General features: G+C 42.4%; 1 protein-coding gene across 4 annotated transcripts in view; it reads right to left on the bottom strand.

The window, feature by feature from the left end:
- The window catches only part of NLGN4X (neuroligin 4 X-linked), a 212,176-nt gene that overhangs the window by 7,488 nt on the left and 183,334 nt on the right, over positions 1–21,354 (bottom strand). For all 4 annotated transcript variants that reach the window (XM_028115065.1, XM_028115066.1, XM_088028522.1 and 1 more), the window contains 2 exons: positions 6,233–6,418; positions 1,753–2,542 (listed from right to left, as the gene is read on the bottom strand). In XM_028115065.1, the coding sequence (XP_027970866.1) occupies positions 1,753–2,542; positions 6,233–6,418 (976 nt within the window). The remainder of the gene's footprint in view (positions 1–1,752; positions 2,543–6,232; positions 6,419–21,354) is intronic.

The following is a 21,354-nucleotide window of genomic DNA, read 5'->3' as shown; positions in this document are numbered from 1 at the left end:
TAGGCTGAAGTGCTAACCCCCAGTCCTTATTTGGAAATAGGGTCATTGCAGATGGAATCAGTCAAGATAAGATGGAGCTGGTTGGACTACTAAAGCCAATATGACCAATGCCTTGATAAGAAGATGGCCATCTAAAGACAGAGAGACACATGGGGAGCCTGCTGCGGGATGCAGAGGCAGAAGTTGGAGGGATGTTCCTGGAAGACAGCCTGCAAAACAGCAAGAACTAGGAAGGAGCATGAAACCTTTTCCCTTGCAGGTTTTAGAGGGAGCTTGGTTCTTACCAACGCCTGCATTTTGGACTTCTAGCATCCAAACTGTGAGACAATAAGTTTTTGTGGTTTTAATGCACACCATTCATGGTACACAGTTACAGCACCCCTAAGGATGTTATAATAGTATAATAAACAAGGAGTATATTAAAATACTTGTGGACTTGACCTCTGTCATCTCCTTGTCAAAGAAAGAATCTTCAGGTGATAGGCAAGCACCTCTCCCAAACGTCCATACATTCTCCTGTCCCCACCCCCCGCCTCCATGAGAGCCTTTCTTAGACCAAACTTGTCAAATCTGAGTTCAAAGTGGGTATCCATGCAATAGCTTGCCACTCTATAAGCACGCCATACTTTTGCTGAGACCACAAAATACTCTGAAGCCACTTGCCACCCAATAATATTTGGGGTCATTGTAAAGAATGACACCCGCTAAAGCCCTAAGTAAGCACGCAAACCCGCGGCATCCCCACATCCTCTCTCTTGAGGTGCATAGGACTCAGGCACCGCAGGGCTGCCCCCAGATGGGAGCCCAATTCCAACACCCGGCTCGCCACGGGGAGATTCGCCAACCTTCGGAGCGCATCTCCGATGTTAATTCTGTGCATGAGGCTCAAGGTTAATGAGAGAACCAGAGACACAGGTAGAACAGAATGATAGCTCATTAACTTCCACAATTATGGTATGAGGCAAGAGAAAAATGAAAAGATGCTGTGATGTTTGTAGCTATTTGGAATATTGGGGAGTCTTTTTCTCTTATTGTTTGCAGAGTCGCTACTCAGGAGGACATTGGCGACATCTGTTATATGTGTGGGTCTTGTATATTTTCCGCTAGGTTTAGCCAACGAACTTCCCTTTGAGGTGTATTATATATATTTATGTAGATTTATTTCCTATATATGCACATATATGCATATATGAAATGTGTATTTATTTGTGAAATAAACGTGTATGACATAGTTACACGAATAAATATGTTGTAAATATATGTATCTATAGGAAACAAATCTCCTAACTGTAGAGAAACACTATACATGTATATAATACATATACGTGCATTAATAGAGAGTATATATACACATAGTATTTTCTAGATGTGTTATGGGATTGACTTTATTCTCTTGGCTATAGAATAAATACAATTTGCCATGTGGCACATGGGTTTTGATAACCCTATTATTTATCAAAGGAGACTTGAAATTCTGGGATCAGCATCCCGTAGAATTGCCATGTATGTTGAACCGGCAGGTGGCAAACAGACTTTTTTAGTAATGCAATTAGCACTCTGCACTCTGGTAAAACTGTGGTCGACACGACGCAATTGGGGGGTGTTCAAACAACGAGGCCCCCCTCCGTTACTGTGTGTGCATGCGTGTGCATGTCTGCATCCTATGTACCATTTGGTCATGGAAACAAGACTTGTATGGAGGAACCAGACAGAGCAGAAGAGAAGTAAGAAGCCGGTGTGGGAAGGACATACCCGGTTTTGGCGAAGTTGGTCCAGTATGTCATGACCACCGCGCTGAGCATGACATCGTTCTTGGAGAAGTTACAACTGAAGAGTTCCGTGGGGCCGATCATGGGGATCCCAAAGACATAGGGCACTTCGTCGCCGTGGGCTGAGTCCGCCCAGCTGGGTTTCATTTCACTTTGGCAGTGGTGATAGAAGGCGTAGAAGTAGGTCGGAGAGCCATACTGGGCGTGGAGGTCGGCTGTGGCCACGGCGGGGGCCACCCACTGGTGGTCCGTGAAGAGAGCCACCAGGGTCTTCCGTCGCGTCTCCGGGTTTTCCTTGTCGGCCCAGTCCGTGTACATGAATTTGATGGTCTCCCGCAACGTGTCTTTGCCCTCTGGGTAGCCATAAAGGTTGTCCACAAAGTTGGACACGGAGAAGTCAAAGTCGTTGGGCGTCACGCCGTCCTCACTGTCCACGATACCATCCACGAACTTCAAGCCTTCCCCCTGGTTGACGCCCAGCATGATGTCGTAGTTCAGGAACTCTCCCTGCTCCATCAGGATCTGAGGGTCGTCCGGGATGACATCGCCGTCGATGACGGGGCCAAAGGAAATGTGGTACGTGGCGGGGGTGATGGTCTGCTGAATGAGCTCTTTGTAGTTCTTATTCCGAAGACATTCGACCATGTCTGTGGTATCCAGCATGTTGCAGCCGACTTTATCTGCCAATATCCGAGTGTACTTGGCAGGCTGGTAGTTCACTGCCCAGCTGGACAGGGCGGTCCCGCTCTGGATGATCGCCTTCTGGAACAGACCTGCAGGTGCAAAGTTGTAGACATGCAAATGAAAACCCGAAAGATAGAAAAGCAGCTTTTACTGGGCAAAGAAGGCTCTGATTGTCTCTCGGGCATGTGAATTTCTGGATACAGTGGCATTCAGGTCTTTCAGGATTTTTTACTCATTTCCATCTCTTTCTGTCCCCCTCCCCCTCCTGCTGGACATTGGTTTTCTGGGATGTTCTTCACTCACTCACACACACACACACAGACACACACACACACACACACACACACAGGGTCTCAGAGAATGAAACTGCATTCACAATTTAGCTGCAGTGGTTAAAAAATAAAAAAAGGTGCACTCCATTTACCCTTCCCCAATTCCACGTCGTGTTGGCATCCCCATGCCCAGATGCTATAAATAAAGCCTCACAGAGTTATCACCTCTCCCATCCCTTAAAAATATGCTCTATGCCAAGAAGACGTCAAAGACGGTTTGGCTCACTGGTAAACCAGAAACTAGGTTCCACTTCATTATGGGGGGGAAAAAAAAAAACTTCCATGGAAATCAATTTAGAGTGTGTATGTCTATTTCCACCCTCAATATATTAAATGCATGAAACTTTTACAACTAAAATATTAATTAAATTAGCGATTCCTAAAGGAATCCTCAGTTGACTGCCCAACTAAAATGTATTTTTCAACAAATCGCTGATCTTGAAATCGCATCAATCCAAAGCCCAGACTTTTCTGTCATGGATTCTGCTACAAGTTAGAAGTGTGTGTTTGGTGAGAAGTGGAAAAAATAAAAATTGGGCTATTTGATGAGTAAAATTCTATGTAGCTTACAATTTCCTATCAGATCAGTCTAGTATATGAATGTCAGTAAGTAAAAAAAAAAAATTCTTTTTAAACCCTCTATTTTTCACAACTACAGGACAAGAGATGATGGGGTATGAAATGATAGCATTCTGTTTCTTATCTCTTCCTGACATTTTCTTGGATTCCAGCATGATCTAGCTTTGATGGGTTGGGAGTTGCTGGAAGAATAATTCAGCTGGGAGCCCAGAAGTTTGTACCCCATAGAGTTTTAAGGTCATGCAAGCAATCAAGGGAAGAAAACATGATCGCAATCAGGAAGATGCGATTCTAAAGACTGGAGCGTTGCCCAAAGATGACACCCAAGAGAAGATTTTTAAATGGATCTGGCTTTGCTCAATTCAACATCAAAGTTATTTGGGGGCCAGTTTCCCACAGTTGGTAACACTCTCAGAGATGCACAACTACGGACTTGCGTGTTTAGCTCTCAAGATTAATGTGTGGAAGCCCGGGAAAGAAATGATGTTGATGCTTGATCCATTGTGAAGGCTTTCATAAGTGAAAAAAAATCAGGATTAGAAGAATTTTGCTACAAGTTACCTGGTTTGTTCTTTTTTTTTTTTTCTTTTTCCTATTAACACTGATCGGCCATGACTGATGTAGCTCTGTGTGTGTGTGTGTGTGTTTGTTACAGAATCTAATCCCTGATAAACCTTGAAAAAATGGATCAAGAAAAATGCCACCCATAATTCTTACCAGAAAATACAAGTTACATCAGCATTTTGGGGTCATGCCCACTTGGCTGTTTCCCTCTCAATGTTTCATTTGTAACAGTGGAGTCCAATATACGTTTAGCTTTGACATTGTGTTTCCCAGGCTTTTGGACACCTGTTTTTGATGCTAATTATTGTTCTTTTGAGCAAATGCACCTGTTCCTTGTAAACTTCTCGTCTTTTGAATCTTGGAGCTTTCGTTTGAGTCTTTGCTATAATATCGTGGTGAACATCTTCACAAAAGCATCATTTTCCATGCATGCGGTGATCGGTTTTTTTTTGTTTTTTTTTGTTTGTTTGTTTTGTTTTGTTTTGGACAGAGAGAGACACAGCGAGAGAGGGAACACAAGTAGGGGGAGTGGGAGAGGGAGAAGCAGGCTTCCCGTGGAGCAGGGAGCCCCATGCGGGGCTCGATCCCAGGACCCTGGGATCATGACCCGAGCCAAAGGCAGACGCTTAATGACTGAGCCACCCAGGCACCCGCTGGTGATCGGTTTTTAGTCTACATGGCTAGAAGTACGATTCTAAGGCCGACGGTCTGGGTATTTATATATTGCTGGGTGGTTTCGAAAAGCTGTCTTGCAGAGACATGACCCATGCACAGCCTTGCCACAGAGCTCGCTCATTTCCGATCTGACGATTTAAGTAATTCATGCTCTTCCTCCAATTAGATTTGGTTTACTGTGTTTGATTCCTATGGAAGCCAGTCCTGACTACTTGCTCACTCGAGAACTGGGATTATATCCACTGACAAATGGGAAAGTCTAAATATTTTCTGGAATGCTGTAGGAATGGATATTACCAATGACTCCTCTCGTTAGTCACCATTTCATTTTTGTAAAAACAAAGGGTTAATACAAGTGTGAGCCCCTAATTCAAGCTCTCCCTAAGGTTACAAAATCACCAAAATCTTGTCAGCCTTGATTTGACTGATGGTTGCTTGTGGTTCTTGCACGGAGCATCTTACTGACAGGTGAATTCTGAATCTCCTCACCACGCTGAAAACCCTCTTGTCACTTCGGTGCCTGTGACCAGCTAAAATTTCTTCTCCAGCCGAACATTTTTATTTCCTAAGGCCTGCCGAATACCTTCAGAGGCAGTCTGAAGTTCAGGATGGAAAATCAAAGTGGAAAAGCAGTTGGTACATAAAACAGCAACGAGGAGACGCCATCGGGAATTGGCACAGATGTTCATGAATCTGTAAGCAAGACTATTCTGTGCAGAAGATCAAGACTACCATCCACTCTTCCCCGCTGTCACATGGCTAAAGGGGAACGATGCAAATAGGTTTGAATCGGGGTCTGGGAAGCTTGGTTTCTTCTCTGGCTCTGACTCTTGCTGTGTGACCAAACGTGGGTTATGCAACCTCTCTGAGCCTCAATTTCCTTTCTATAAATGACGGTTTTGGAGTAGATGAGCTTCAAGGTCCCCTTCAGTGCTACAGGTCACCAATGGACATGAGGGAGCCACCTTGAGTTAGAGTGGGTCATTTTTTTTTTTAATTTAATGTAATTTTTTTTTTTTTTTTAGCAGTGGTGGGGGAAGAGGCAGAGAGGGAGGGAGGGAGACACTTGTAAGTCGGCTGCATGCCCAGTGTGGAGCCCGATGCAGGGCTCGATCCCAGGACCCTGAGATCGTGACCTGAGCTGAGATCAGGAGCGGGACTCTTAACGGACTGAGCCACCCGGGTGCCCCAGACAAGCGAGTTTTAAAATCACGTGGCCATGAGCCACGTTGCTTACCGAATGTACAAACCTGCAACCCTTACCCACATCACTGTTTCTCTTCTGTATTACCTCTCCCAGGTTGAGATGACAAGTTGACCGAAACGAAAAAATTTAAAATTGACCGAATAAAGCTGGAAAGGCAGAAGCAAAGTGCTGGTCTTTCTAAAGAAGTCATTTTGTCCCAATTGTTGCAACCAGCACCTAATTGTTAATTTAAGTGAGATGACAAAATACGGTTCATGTGGAAAGAAAGTGGCATTAGAAGAAAGGGAGTCTGTGTCCTTTTGGGGATTTTTGGTGGAGGCTGCAAGAGAGACTTAGGGCAACACGAGCACCCAGCACCTGGGATATGCACTCTGTGTGTGTTCATTTCTCAGCCCTGCGGGTCGTGTACCAGCGCGACTTACCTTCTGAATAGTGTGACAAGGTCAACAGGCTGACGCAAGAGGCTCCCGCCCCCGAGCCGAAGATGGTCACTCGCTTGGGATCCCCGCCAAAGGCCCCGACGTTCTCCTCAATCCACCGTAGCGCCTGGATCTGATCCAGGAGCCCATAGTTGCCTTTGGCCGCCTGGTCGCCGGTACTTAAAAACCCTGCAAGAGAACACAGGATATTTGGGGTTGTCAACTATAAAAAAGCACATCGCTGGTCCTTGAAAAGGTATCTCTTGGTCTACCTTTTGTTCATTCTTTGCTCGTCTCCCTATAAGTGAGAAGCACCACCGGAGAGCATTTTTCAAGGCAGGATGGATTATGTTATGTAAATCATGGTTATAAAGGTTACTGTTCCTGCTGATCCTGTGATACAATGTCTCGTCTGTGAGTTTGTGCGGGGCTGCGCTACCCGATCAGGCACAATCAGTCTAAATTATCAATACCATGTGACAATATACCAGAGACTATAAATTTGACCAGATTCGACTTATCATTCCAGCGCACATGTTGGTTGCAAAGTGGCAAAGTTTCCTAAAAGAAGTTTTTCAGGGAAAGATCAGTGCATGTGTTGGGCTGGGGGGATTTCTATGTTGATGTTTAAGAGACCGTGCATGTATATAAAGGCAATATGGATCAGCTTTCTCCCATTGAATTTGTTATCAATATTTTCATTTAATTCCTTTTAACGCTTCAGTTTCAAAGTAAGTGATAGACATCACGAGACCCCAGTGTTACTTAGCATGCACTTCTATCTTCACCCTACAGAACAAATATTAGTGTCACACACAGAAATAAGTCTTTAATCCTGGTCAAACGACAATACATATTCAAATCACTCCAACTGTCCCCGAAATGGGATGAGCTGGTACGTTTTATTTCAAGAAGAAGGAGGATTCTGTAACTTGAGGAACTAATTTCACTCAAGGCATCAAATTGCTAATTCCCCCTTAGAACCTGCAAATAAGGCATTTATGGGAGTCAAGTGATCACATGGACTTGGACTCCTTGCCTGTTGCACACGACAGAAAGATCCTGACCTGGGAAAAAAGGCTTCCGTCTGATGTTTGAAGTCAACAGATACTCTCCTGCTGACATTCAAAACTATGATTATTTTGTAAAGCACCTGCCAAGGTTGATTTATTGCACAAACATTAACCCAACTTTTTATCCCTTTCTTTCTTGCATAAGCCTTCTGACCAAAAAAAAGAAAGAAAAGAGAATGCAAGTCATAGAAAGTTTTTTTTTTAAACCATTTTACTTTGTTATTTGTTCCTGCCCCCAAACACCCAATTATGATATCTCCCTCTTCCGTTGCATTTCCAAGGGCCATGCCGCCATTCACCTCATTTCAATTAGTGTGTATTAAGTTCCTGTGACCACCCGGCTGCAGTGTTGATGTGAACGTGGACTGATTCGGGCCCGGAAATAACAGGAATCAGAACTCGAGGCCATCAAACCTCCTCTCTAACCAAAGCTGACAGCAAATCTAAGGAGCTCCCCGAGCGCCGGCTTCTAAAACCTAAAACAAAGTAAGTAGAGGATGAAGGCTTGTACCCACTGAGGAGGCGAGGCTTCGTTCCTCGGGCACCTGAGAAAAAATGCACAGTGTGAGCTGGGGAGGGGGCGGGTATCAGAAATGAATGGGTCCAGTTTAAAATAAAGCAACGGGAAGGCTTTTGGGGGGGGGATGGGGGTTTCCAAAATTGCAACAATTGGACTCACAATCTCCTGTATCTGCAAACAGATGCAGGATGAAACCTGCAAGGTTGTGCATTTAGGGCACGTCCCGCAGATCCAGGCTTCTCCGGCGTTCACAGGGATTGAGCTGAGATTAGCAGTGATTAGTGGGAATGTTCAGACGTTACCAACCCCTCCCTCATTTAATTAGCAATTACTAATTAGCGTTTCATGCCAGCGAATGTTCCCTGGCTCTGGCATTCATCATGCAACCTTTTACACAGTTTCTCATAAAATGCATTGCGCTCTGCTTGGGAGAAAAGCCCCTTTCACGCAGCTTTATGTATGAAACCCGCTCCTAATGGCAGTTTGGGTGCCATATAATAACCATAAGACAAGCCTCTCTTTCCCCATTAAGGAAAGAGGTGATTAATTCCTAAAGCCTCTAGTAATTTTTTGGCAGAACGGCTCTGTCTTTAACACCTCCTTCCTCCACCGCCTCTCCCTCCCCCCACCCCCTCTGTCAACTCTCCCAGAATGACCTATTTGCTTATTTTGTTTCCGCAGAGCACCGTGAGGATTTGCAACATACGGTAAATCACCAGCCTTTATTAAACTGGAGCCCCTCCCGAGCAAAACGTGTCTCTTGTAACCTTTCAAATGCCAGGCTAATTAATATTCTATACCCTGGAAAATCTTAGCTTTCCTAACAGCCTCCTATTGAAAGGTTGGATCTTTGCGATTCTGAATTCCTTCCAAAAGTCCTGAGGGAAACAGCTCCTCCATGCATCTCTGAAGTTCAGCAAATGAACGTGGGTTTTTTGTTTTTGTTTTTGTTTTTTTTTTTGAAGTTGGTGTTTCCATAGTTTCTGCCACAAAATCTTCATTTACTGCAACACCCAGGGGCTTCCCCGCCCCCCCCCCCTTGTAATTTAAACAATCCACAAGGCAGGGTTTCCATTGCAGGCACACAATGAATGCAAGCAATTTTATTTTCTCTGCAAGAGTGCATTCCTTTGCTATTCTGATCGTGAAAATGCGGTGTTTGATATAATCCAGATATGAGATGTATCTGCATTTACTATCATGGAATTCTATGAACGTGAGAGCAAGATAATCAATTTGGAAACAGCCAGGCACGTCACCAAAGCTGAGTGCTGGTGGAAGCATCCTAAGAAGTCTGTCCCACCGCGGAGGACTTAACTCCCCATATATGCTGCCGATGAATTAACAGAAGCGGCCCCTTGGCTGGCTAAAACCAGAGATTTTAAACAAACGGCTTCTTTCACTGATAAGCACTCTTGGCTGCAGATCCTTCAAGCATTTCAGCTGATGAAACATTTGGCTTTTGAGATTTAAGGTCTCTGTAATGAAGGTTGTAAATCAGTCAGCCCCTCCACCCCACACCAGCAATGGAACAATGGGAGAGAGATACAAAACAGACACTGGAATTCACACATACTGTCCCTACATTGATACCAAGTTTCATTCAAAGCACTGGAAGGAACAACAACATACACATTCACACAAGAGACAGCTGGTTTATCCATGAGAAATACCTGAACACCCGAAATCACATTTCCCCCCTGCATGCTGAATGAAATTCAACATCATATAAAAACGAGGCACTGTACTTGGTCTTCTCACTGGTACTAGAATAGGAAGTTTCAGGCTTTTATGACAGGTTATCACAATCTAAATGTTCTCATTCTTGTGAATTGCACCAAAGGGCTCAGGAGAATGATTCCAGGTCACATGGCTGTCCGTGCACTGCAGGTCAATGGTTAGAAGCCCGATGTGTCAGATGGGGCTGCCCTTTTGTTCATTTGTAATAGGACTTTAAAGCTACAATCCCATTTTATTTTAGGAGATGATTCATTACATAAGCAGAGCAGACCTTTTTTTGGGCGACCATTAACCACAAGATAAGTGCTAAATGTATAAAGAATGATATATTTTATATTTTCAGGGTGTGCATTCACCTGTAATTGCTAGAATTCGAGTCTCAACTATTTTTAAAGGCATTTCTGAAATACAGTTGAGACTAAATTAATTCTTATTAATTGCATATATACACACATGTGCCTACACATATAGACATATTTCTGTAACATATGTAGAATGTATCCATACAAAGAGGTCCTTCTGTGACCTTTACATATATGCACACACATATATGTAAATACGTGATATATACATATACATAGATACACAGCAGCCTGAGGATTAGCAAATCACTAGTTCTTATTAAATCATAACACCTCATTCCTATATGTGTGTGCACACACACTTAATTTAATGGCGTAAAAGCAAAAAGGAATGTTTGCATAAAAATTCTCCGGTGAGAAGAGATAGAATTCATTTTAGTTCACACAAATGAGCCCAGAAAAAATGTGTAATAAGAATGAGCAGAGGTATAAAGATGAAAGTCAGCCAAAGACATGCAAATCTATCTTCTCTGATGTTTATAGGAAATCCTTCACTGGGTGCATTTATTACAACTTGAAAGTTAAGTTTTCTTAGTGGAATCGTGTATGATTTGACGAAAGGGTCTACATCTGTGGGCGGAAGGGAAGGGAAGATATAAACTCCAATTCTCTGAGCCTGATGGGGGAAAGCTCTTGAAATTTAGTGTCTCTATTTGTAGTTTTTAGTTTACTTACAGATGACATGAGTCATAACCTACCGTATTTAATTATCGCATCAATGTCATACAGGGTCAAAATCTATTTCCAATGTCAGTAGAATAAATCTAAGACAGTTATGAGCACAGTTGATTTCCATGCACACGTTTCCAAACACAGGGCCTGTTAAGTTGTTAATGGGATTCCTTACATTAGTTCCATAAAGCCTATTATATTCCCCCACAGTAATTGAGAACGAGGCTGCACAAGTGTTTTTAAAGTACTTCAGCTGAAATTATATTAACTCACACACTAAAACCAAAGTTATATTCTGGAAACAAAATACAAAATAATAAACACAGTTTTGTTTATTACACAATAGAGATCAAAACGTGAAGGTCATTGGTTAATAAGTTTCACAGAGATGAAATTTTGTCAGTGGCCGGTTTGGAACCAAATCCCCTGTGAGTCAACTATAGATGCGTTTCCATTCGAAACCCCATACTAGAACATTGCTCTAGATTTGTGGGACTTGCTTTCAATTGGCCGTCAAATCTTTTTGCTTTTATTTCTGAAACAGCTCATACACCTTGTTCCTGGGCTGGGTCTGCACCCCAGTGCCTGAGACAAGACGTCCTGTTGAGTCCTCCATCCTGGCTGCCCATTTCCATACCGTGAAGATAACCCTAAAACCCTTAGATCCTGAAGATCTATTTCTATTAAAAAAACAAACAACAAAACAACAACTTTATTTGAATGCACAGAGGTAGCCAGCCACCCAAGGATCAATTCCTATTGATGGTAATTTTGAAAATAAGGGATGAGAGCAATGTCAGTGTTCATGAATAAAAGTTACGTTGCATGAATTGTGTTGGCTGAACCATGTAATGGGCGGTTCTTCATTTGTGGAGACACAAAAACACATCTAAGATCTCTAGAGGTAAAACAGTGAGCTGCTGAATACTGGGTCCTATGATCCCATGTTTATTAACATAATAAAGTGAGGTGTAAAATACAAACTCTGGAAGGAAATCCAACATTTAATAGTGCTTAATTCTGGGAATGTGGTTATAGGTGATTTTCCCCCTTAATTCTAAATATGGGTTTACACTTTTTCCAATTTGTAGCTTGCTCTTTAGCAAGCACACAAACACCATGTTACTTTTTGACTGCCCCCAGGATAAGGCTTGCATTTCTGTATCTCTTTGGTTTTAGACCACTCGACTACATCCAGGATGCTCTTTAAAGGGCTGCCTTGGGCCTGTAAGCTGCCCTGTCCACATTGCCCTAACCTGCCTTCCTTCCATAGACCTGGCCCCACTCTTTGCTCACAGAGCATAGACCAACCCCATCCCCTCCCTGCTCCAACCCCTAAAGTAGGAATTCAGATGCCCCAAGCCCGCTGTTTACTGTGTGTGCTCACGAATGGTCAGCAACTCCACTAACTTCCTTGATTGCAGACACATTGCTACTTACTTGTTGCACCGATGCACACCAAGTACGAAGAGATTCCCTTTCGGTAAATGGAATGGGTCCAGAGGGAAAACTGACTACTGGTCTACCTAGACTCTGACTTGAAGATCAGGCACATGATAGAGAAAACTTCCATGCTGCCTGATTGCACGTGTTGTTTGTGAAATGATTTGGCATGAAGGTGATGCATAATGTATTTGTTAATTCTGTTTATTAAGTGTTCAGTATGTGCTTAAAGAAAAGCGAGGCAAAAAAAGAAAAAGAAAAAGAAAACCCCAAACCACCACATACTAGAGCTTTCATCCATGCTGTGAATTATGGAGATGCCATTCACTAACATTTATATGTACCCACGATGACCCAGGAACATGCTAAAACCTGGGGACAAATAGAGTATTTGAGCAGATTTCCATAGATATATTGAAAACTTGCACAATTTTTCTGCATTTGCATGCTTCTGTTTGTTTTTTAGTAAGAATACTTTAGGACCGCAGGTGACAGACAGTTGCCACACTTGGGCTGAGCATGGCATAACATACAGACTTGTGGAATCACTCTGTTGTACCCATGAGACTAATGCAACATTGTAAACTATACTCTAATTTAAAAAAGAATATTTTAAAACTGATTAGAATTGAAAGTCCTAGTTTTTCCGTGAAAGTATACTTATAAAGCATACAGAGGACACACATTTTGCCCCTATATGGTATTCGGAGCCCTAGAAAGTGCATATAGGAGAAAAGACAATTTATACAATCCTATTTTTAACATAATTGTCATAATCTCTTTTGAAGTATACTATATGTATAAAAGAATGCTGTATGTTCAAAATACGCTTCTCTGTTTAGATATGCTTTTCTATCCTCGATTGCAAACAAGAATGGTGCTGGACCTACTAGTGTTATTTATGAGTACCTACTGCTAGGTACTATCCAGAGGCAGACCAGAACTGATCTAGTCTGCTCTTGTTTTTCCATAAGACAATCAGAACAAGTAAATGTAATAAGGACAATGCATTCTTTTCCAACTCGATCAAAATCCAACATTATCTCCTAGCTCACATCATCTTTTTTTGTGCCCAGGAATATCCCCAAGATTTCCAACATTTGTTTTTCTCCAGCAAAGCTGAAGCACACATACAGAAATTGTTTTAATTAAGAAAGAACAACAAGATCTGAGATGCAACAGCACACCCATGGGTAACAAGTACGCATGGTAACATAGGGAAGAGCTAAAATCCCAATGGAAAAGCTTAGTTTTGGGAACAGGGAGGTTTTTGAAGATATTTTCCAGAATGGAGTGGCAGGGACGCATGCCTTTGGTTGACGCTTTGAAGTGCTCTCTGCTTTATTGCGTTCTCGCTTATTATATACTATGTTCATAACTGTTGTAAGATCAGTGTGTTTGCTGTCTTTGCTATTTTTCTTCCTAAAGATGGCTAGCCCATAGGTACACAGCACTCAAGATCCTGTTACTCACAACCACAACACGGATGTTGTGGGATGCTTCTCCTAAGACTTTTTAGAGTTAACTTTGCTTACGGGACCTGCAGTCGTGGTTGATTTTGAGAGTTGGAATTGTCATCTAATCTCGTGTAGAAACTGAAGGCCATTTCACCAAGGAATGGAGATAAGATCTTTGCAATTCCCCTGTTCACTGACCAGGAGACACTCCTGATTTGTGAGCAGTTATGACATCCCACTCTACCTCTTACTGTACTAACGTTTATTGTTATAAGTGCCATCGTCATTTTTGTTAACTCTGTCCTGGTGTGGCACTGGAAGATGCAGGGAAGGCTTTCCTGAGGAATTTAAAAGGCAGAAAGGAAGATTTCTCACTGAAAAATAACATACAAAAATATTAAACAGATCATATAACAAAACAGATATGAGTAAATTCAACTCACAAAGAGGATAACTGTCTGCTCTTTTTTTTAAAACAGATTTTAAATGATCTCTATACCCAACGTGGGGCTCAAACTCACAACCCCAAGATGAAGATTGCCTGCTCTACCCAGTGAGCCAGCCAGGTGCCCCAATAACTCTCTGTTCTTAAAGATTAGACATAATCTTATACTGATTCTCCACTTAAGGAATGTTATTTCAACAACTTTTGCTTTTTTTTTTTTGAGTATTTTATTTGACAGAGAGAGAGACAGCGAGAGAGGGAACACAACAGGGGGAGTGGGAGAGGGAGAAGCAGGCTTCCCGCTGAGCAGGGAGCCCGATGTGGGGCTCGATCCCAGGACCCTGGGATCATGACCTGAGCCAAAGGCAGATGCTTAATGACTGAGCCACCCAGGCGCCCCTCACCAACTTTTGCTTAAACAAAGTAATTTTCCAGAGTCAAGAACATATCAAGTCTTCCCTACACAGACTGCATGTGGAGATCACATTGGGTCCCCTGAATTTTAGCCATTACCCTTGGATTCAAGCAAGTATCATTAACCTTGCAATGGCCAAAAAGCAAAAGCAGAACCGGAGTTGGAGTCAATTGCAGAAAAAGCACAGATCTTAAAATAATGAAGATGTAATGGAGATAAAATATTTAACAGGCATATGGCGTTATTTCATTTAACTCAGTGAAATATGGCTCAATTCACCATACCATCATGGATGCCTACAATATTCCAGGCACTCATTGTCCTTGTGGTGAAAATGTAGCAATGAACCAGTTAAACTGTATCTTTGACTGCCTGAAACTCATATTCTAGCCTAGGGAGACTGACAACAAACAAATACAAATTAAATGATGTAGTATGTTAGTTCCCTATTATGGCTGTAACAAATTACCACAAACCTGGTACCTTCAATCCTCGTTGAGTTCTTACCATACAGTTTTAGACGTTGAAATCCAGACAGATAGATAGGAAGAAGATAGAAGGAGGGAGGGAGGGAGGGATGAGCACACAGATAGAAAGAAAGACACAATTATTTCAAAAGCTAAAGCATAGCATAGACTCATTTTATTACCATCACAACAGTTTCAAGGTTGCAAACCTGACAGACTAAGGGCAGAAAGTGCTAAAAGTAGGGACTCTGAGGGAAATGCGCTCAATCCCTCTCCCAGGTGCTTCTGCTACATGACCAGATGCTGCCTCTCAATATGTGACTCAGCTATGTTGAAAATGAACCAGAGAGAGAGAGAGATACCACTGAGCAACTCCAGGTACAGGTGTCCCTTTTTCTCCCGAGCCCACTTGTTATGGGCAGCTCTGCATCCTGCACTGTGATCGCTGGGTGAGCTAGGATCATCCTCTTCTAGCCTCCACGGTGCTCCGAGCCAGGAAGGGCTGGGCTAGCTCAGAACCGGGGTGAGGGATTCGTCTGAACCACGCTGAGTTCTCAGGAAAAAGAGACACAAGTAGGCTCCATCCCAGACCATAAAAGTGCAATCTCTTGCGATACAACCCAGGGGTAGACCCTAAAAACCAAGCAGGATTCCTACTTGCATCTGGCAGATGTAGTCATCCAGGACTGGCATTTGAAGAATAAACTGAGCACAACCAATGTAGTGTTTTTCAAGGCTTAAGAGTGTAGGCAGTCATTACACACAATGGGCAGAGCCTCCGCTGAGCGAGGTTACCCCAGACTTTGGTATATTTTTCTTAATGTCATCGGCGAATGTGCCAGCCACCGAAGGAAAAAAGAGAACCGGCAACCTTCGGACACAACCTCCTCTATTATCACCAACCCTATATCCTAAAGAAGCAGAAGGAAAAGGGAAAAGTTTTCTCTTGCCAGATATAAAAATCCCAACATCAAATGTCTCTCTCTCTCTCTCTTTTTTTTTTTGCTTCATCTGCTGCAAACTGTGATCAAATTTATGCTTACCTCAGGCACCTGAAAGTGTTCATTTTGTGTCTCTGTGAGGAAATTTGGTTTATTTTTGAGGAAAAAAAATGTGTGGAGTATTATAGTCTCATGCTGCCTCACACTGTCCTTAAATTGAGTACAACTAAAACGAAAAATCATACAAAGATATATATGTGTGTGTATGTATACATTTTCCTGTTTTCATCATTTCTAAGTGCACAATTCAAGAGGATTAATTATATTCACAGTGACGTGCAGCAACCATCACCACTGCTCATTTCCAAAATATTTCCATCACCCCAAACAGAAACTCTAGGAAGCTACGAGTCCCCATGGGGGAAATATTTTTAACTGTAGTGTCCATAAAATGTGCTACCTACACATTGGGCCAAATCCAGTTAATAAGGTATGATACCTGTATTGAATGACCAGTGCCAACCCCCTTCCAGATCGAATTGCAATGGACCAAACATTCCTATGTTGAAGCCCTAATCCCCAGGGTTGAGGTTTATTATTAGGAGGTGGCACCTTTGGAAGATGATTCGGTCATGAGGGTGGAGGGCAATCCCTGAATGGGATTGGTGCCCTATAGGAAGAAGCCATAGATCTAGCCATGCAGGGATGCACTGGGGAAGTCAGCGGTCTGCAACCCACAAGACGGTCCTCCCCAGAACATGACCATGCTGGAACCCTCCTCTTCCAGCCTCCAGAAGGGTGAGAAAGAAATGTCTGTTGTGTTCAAGGCACCCAGTCTATGGTAGTCTGCTTATAACCGCGCAAGCAAAGACACCAGTACTGTGCGTGCGTGCTGGTTACGAGAGCCGAACAGACATGCCTCCCACTAAGGGTAAAGGTCCTTGAAAATGTCCCCCGCAGTACTCAACTTGTTAGATCCCTTAACATCACTTTAACATTGTTGTTTTGTAATCTATGTTCACATACGTAAAGCACCTCCACAACCTGTCCACCTTGAGGGGAGTTAAAAGCACATGATGGAAAATGAAATACTTTTGGTCTCACTATCCGAGGTTGATTGCAAAGCCAACTAATATTCCTCATCCTAGGGAGAACTTGGGTCAGCCAAGATGTCACTCTGTCCAATTCGCTCAATGCGGAATCATGGCTAATTGTCAACAGGATGACTCGAACACATGACCTCATGTTCACCTTGCGAGAAAGAGCCCATGATCTTGAACACTTTTTTTTTAATAGTAAATTTCTACTCTTAAATGTTTTCAGGACAATAAAAATCAAATGAAGAAAAACATTATTTAATTGACCACAGCATTTAAATAGAACCTTCAAATAACAGCTAACCTCGTCATGCACAACACCTTTTATCATTTAAGGTGCTTTTTACACCTTCTTTTATCTGTCCCACTGAAATGGAGGTTCCTTTCATTTCCAGTTCCATGCATTCATCCAGTATTTCTGGCTTCTCGGGTTATGTCTGTGGTTAAACACATATTGGTTTCAAAGAATTGGGTAGCACCAAATACTTGATTACCCTCCCTGTCCACACTAAACATCTGCACATCTTTTAAGAAATACTCATGCCTGGCGAGCCTGGGTGGCTCAGTCATTGGGTGTCTGCCTTTGCCTTGGGTCATGATCCCAGGGTCCTGGGATCGAGCCCCGCATCACTTCTCCCTCCCCCACTCCCCCTGCTTGTGTTCCCTCTCTCGCTGTGTCTCTCTCTGTCGAATAAATAAATAAAATCTTAAAAAAAAAAAAAAAAAAGAAATACTCATGCCCAAACCCCTGTGCTCAAGATTCTTAAGTAGTTGTTTTCGGGTAGGTTGTAGGCACACACATTTCAAAAAAAAATTGTACAATTTTAGTGAATAGCAAATAATATGATCTGCTGATCTGGAGAGAAAGCAAATAAATATAAAGACAAGATCGTTTCTGTTATAAAAATCTTTGCATGTTCTTATGTCACTGATATCTTAGAAAAATCAGGTAAATATTCATGGGAAGCAATGGTTCCACATGTTAGCAGGCATCAAAATCACCAGGAGGCCCTCCTGACCTGTCTTATTTTTATTTGTCTTAATAGTGATTGATAATTGGATTCAGGTGGCGACTAATCCCACCATTTATGAAAAATATCCACCAAGCTTTTCAACTGATGTTTTACAAACCATTGGTGATGATCTCCTACAGCTATGACTTCATTTGGGGTTCTACAAAAGGCTGACTGCCTGTTTTTATTAGTCCTTTTGCATTTATTATCTGGAAATCCATAAAAATTCACCAAGTTTTGAAGTTACTCTGAAATTCAGTACATAGAGGGAAAATGGGGGGGAAAGCATGATTCTTTTATTTATCGGTATTCAGAGAAATGTGATAGCGCCCTAGTGGTGGAACCAATGAGTTGTACTTTTTACATACACTTCATTTTTTTAGAGGAGTTTTAGGCTCACAGAAAAACAGAGAGGAAGGTGCAGAGATTTCGCATGGACCCCCTGCCCCTGCATCTGCATATGCTCCTGAATTATCAAAGTCCCCCGCAAGAGTGGTACCTTTGTGACAGTCAATGAACCTACATGGTCTCATCATAGCCACCCAGAGTCTGGAGTTTGCAATGAGTGATCACTCTTGGTGCTGCATATTCTATGGATTATGACGAATGGATAATGACATAGATCTACCGTCACGGGATGATAAAAATCCTCTGCGTTCTACCTGCTCGTCCCTCCCCCCAACCCATCTCCTGGCAACCACTGATCTGTTTACTGTCTCCGTGGTTTTGCCTTTTCCGGAATGTCATAAGGTTGGAAGTATACCATACGACGAAGCCTTTTCAGGTCAGGTTCTTTCATTTAATAATACGCACGTAAGGTTCCTCCATGACTTTTCAAGCCTTGACAGCTCATTTCTTCTTAGTGCTGAATAATATCCCGTGTCTGGATGGACCACAGTTTATTTATCCATTCACCTACCGGAGATATCTTGGTCATTTCCAAGCTTGAGCAATTTTGAATACATGTGCTCTAAACATCCATGGGATGGTTTTTTTTTTGGTGCAGATGTGTTTTCAGCTTCTCTGAGTAAAGACCAAAGTCCACGACTGCTGGATCTTATGGCAAGGGTATCTTTAGTTTTGTAAGAGACTGCAGAACTGTCTTCCAAAGGGGCTGCACCATTTTGCATTCCCACCAGCAGTGAATGAGAGTTCCTGATGCTCTGTATCCTCTCCAGCATTTGGTGCTATTCGTGTCCTGGATTTGGGCCATTCTAATTGGTGTGGAGTGGTACCTCACTTGATGTGAGACACCCATTGATGTCTCAATTTGCACTTCCCTGAACCCGTATGAGGAGGAGCGTCTTTTCATATAGTTATTTGCCATCTGTATATCTTCTCTTCTGAGGTGTCTCTTGAAGTCTTCGGCCCATTATTTGTGTCCTCACCACCGAGTTTTAAGAATTCTTTGTAACCAATGAATTGTTATATTGGGTATTGTGGTGAGTGCATGGGTTATTATAGATTTGTCATGTTTCAATTCAGTATGCCTGTTATTCTTAAGGATGCTGGAACTGTCCCATTGTGGCCAGTGAGGGGCCTTTCATATTTATATGGATCCATATACACTTACAGTTGAGCCTTGAACAATGCAAGGGTCAGGAGCACTGACCCCCACCACCCCTGCAGTTAGAAGTCTGAGTATAACTCTTGATTCCCCAGAAAGTTAACGGCTAATAGCCTGCTGTTGACTAGAAGCCTTACTGAGGACATAAATAGTTGATTAACACATATTTTGTATGCTTTGTGTATTATATATGGTGTTCCTACAACAAAGCAAGCGAGAGAAAAGAAAATGTCATTAAGAAAAATCACAAGGAAGAGAAAATACATTTCTGGTGCTGTACACCATTTGCCCCCCAAAATCTACCTACAAGAACCATTCCCACCTATGTTCAAGGGTCAACTGCACTTATACAAATATATTTATTTTTTCTTCTTTATGCCCTTCGACTTTCTCAATTTATAGCACTGAAGGTGTGTTGTTTCAGCCATGAGGCAATTAGAAAACATAGAAAAATACGATACTTAAAGGGTATCATCCTCAATGGAACTCAGACACTCCACAGCGAAGGTGTTTTATGATCTTAGTATAGTTTCGGGAAGCTGCAAAAAGGCTCTAAAAGGATTGCTGTGGAGTTTCTGCAGCCAACTTTTGATCAATTGTCATTTCGGTAGCGAATCTGGGAATTACTGAAAGCAAATTGTATGTGGAGATGTAGTGTGTATCAACAACCTTCAAGAAAAAAATCGTTAAATATTAAGTTTGGAACTCCGCCTAAAACAAATATTTCTTCTTTATCTGTTTTTCTAACAGATGGAGAGTATCGGTGAATCACTATTATTCTCTTCATCAAAAGTACCAAGGGGAGCATAAAAGGAGGCAAGAGAGAATTTCCATTAATTTTTGCAGCACGAAAGCACGTCTCTCAATAAGGAACTGCTCCCAATGTGAGTCCATGAGCCAACACTGACCTGCTTTGTCATCCATCTGATGACAATTCCAGCCTGTATCTTTAGGGAATCCCAAGGGCTCCAGTTTGTCCCCAAGCATCACGTATGTCCCCAAGCATCACGGAGTTCTGCCACTTGGATATCCTCCTGTTCTAGAAAGCTCAGTGTGTCCGATATGGAGCGAAGCATCTTTATTTCCCTCAACCTGGTCTTCCTTCCTGCTTCCTGAATCCATATCACGAGCATGTCTCCAGCTTCGGAGGTTGAACCATTTAAATTCGTGTTTTTGGCATCACTGACCTTTGAGAAACCCAGCACTCGGGCTGTGCTGATTTTTCTCTCATTTATTGTAGCCACGTCTACTCATTCTCACACCCATCCCCAAGTCCAGAGGGAAGACCCATCTCCACTGTAAAGAAACAGCTTCCCAGTTATTCACCCCACCCCTATTCTAAACTCTACCAAATGCCCACACTTTGTTGACTGTCCTCATGCTCAGTCTTGCTTAAAACTTGTATTCCTCAGCGCTCTGTAGGCGTGTGATACAAACACAATTATGTTCCTAGACTTATCTTTCAAAGCCATACACACAATCTTGTTTTTTTTTTCATCTAATATTTGTTACTCTCCCCTTTCTCTGCAATTGGGTTTGTCCTGGAAACCGTACATTCTCAAACTCATATGATGTCCATTTTACGCTCTTGTTAAACGGAGGTTGAATGAATCGATAAATGGCCTCTTCACAGGTGACACATGGCCCCATCTCCCTTCCAAAAATCACTTTTCCAGTAGCAGGGTGATTTGAGTGGGGAAGGGGACAGGGATTAATTGAGAGGAAGGCAGACATGGTTACATTTATAAGGTTGTACAGATATTCCAGACTGCATGCTTGCTAGATTCGTTTGTTGTTCAACAGACAATGAATAGCAGATCTTTTGCAAAGTTACTCATCCGTTGTGCAATTGCGTATTTTGCAAGGATATGCGGCGGTGACTTCCAGCTGAAAATGCTGTCTCTGAGCTTTGC

Source organism: Eumetopias jubatus, unplaced genomic scaffold (assembly GCF_037043125.1).
Source record: "Eumetopias jubatus isolate StellerSeaLion01/CBP00866 unplaced genomic scaffold, mEumJub1_p1.0 scaffold_11, whole genome shotgun sequence".
Lineage (NCBI taxonomy): Eukaryota > Metazoa > Chordata > Mammalia > Carnivora > Otariidae > Eumetopias > Eumetopias jubatus.
The sequence above is the reverse complement of the archived record's forward strand: the minus strand, read 5'-3'. Positions and strand labels throughout refer to the sequence as shown.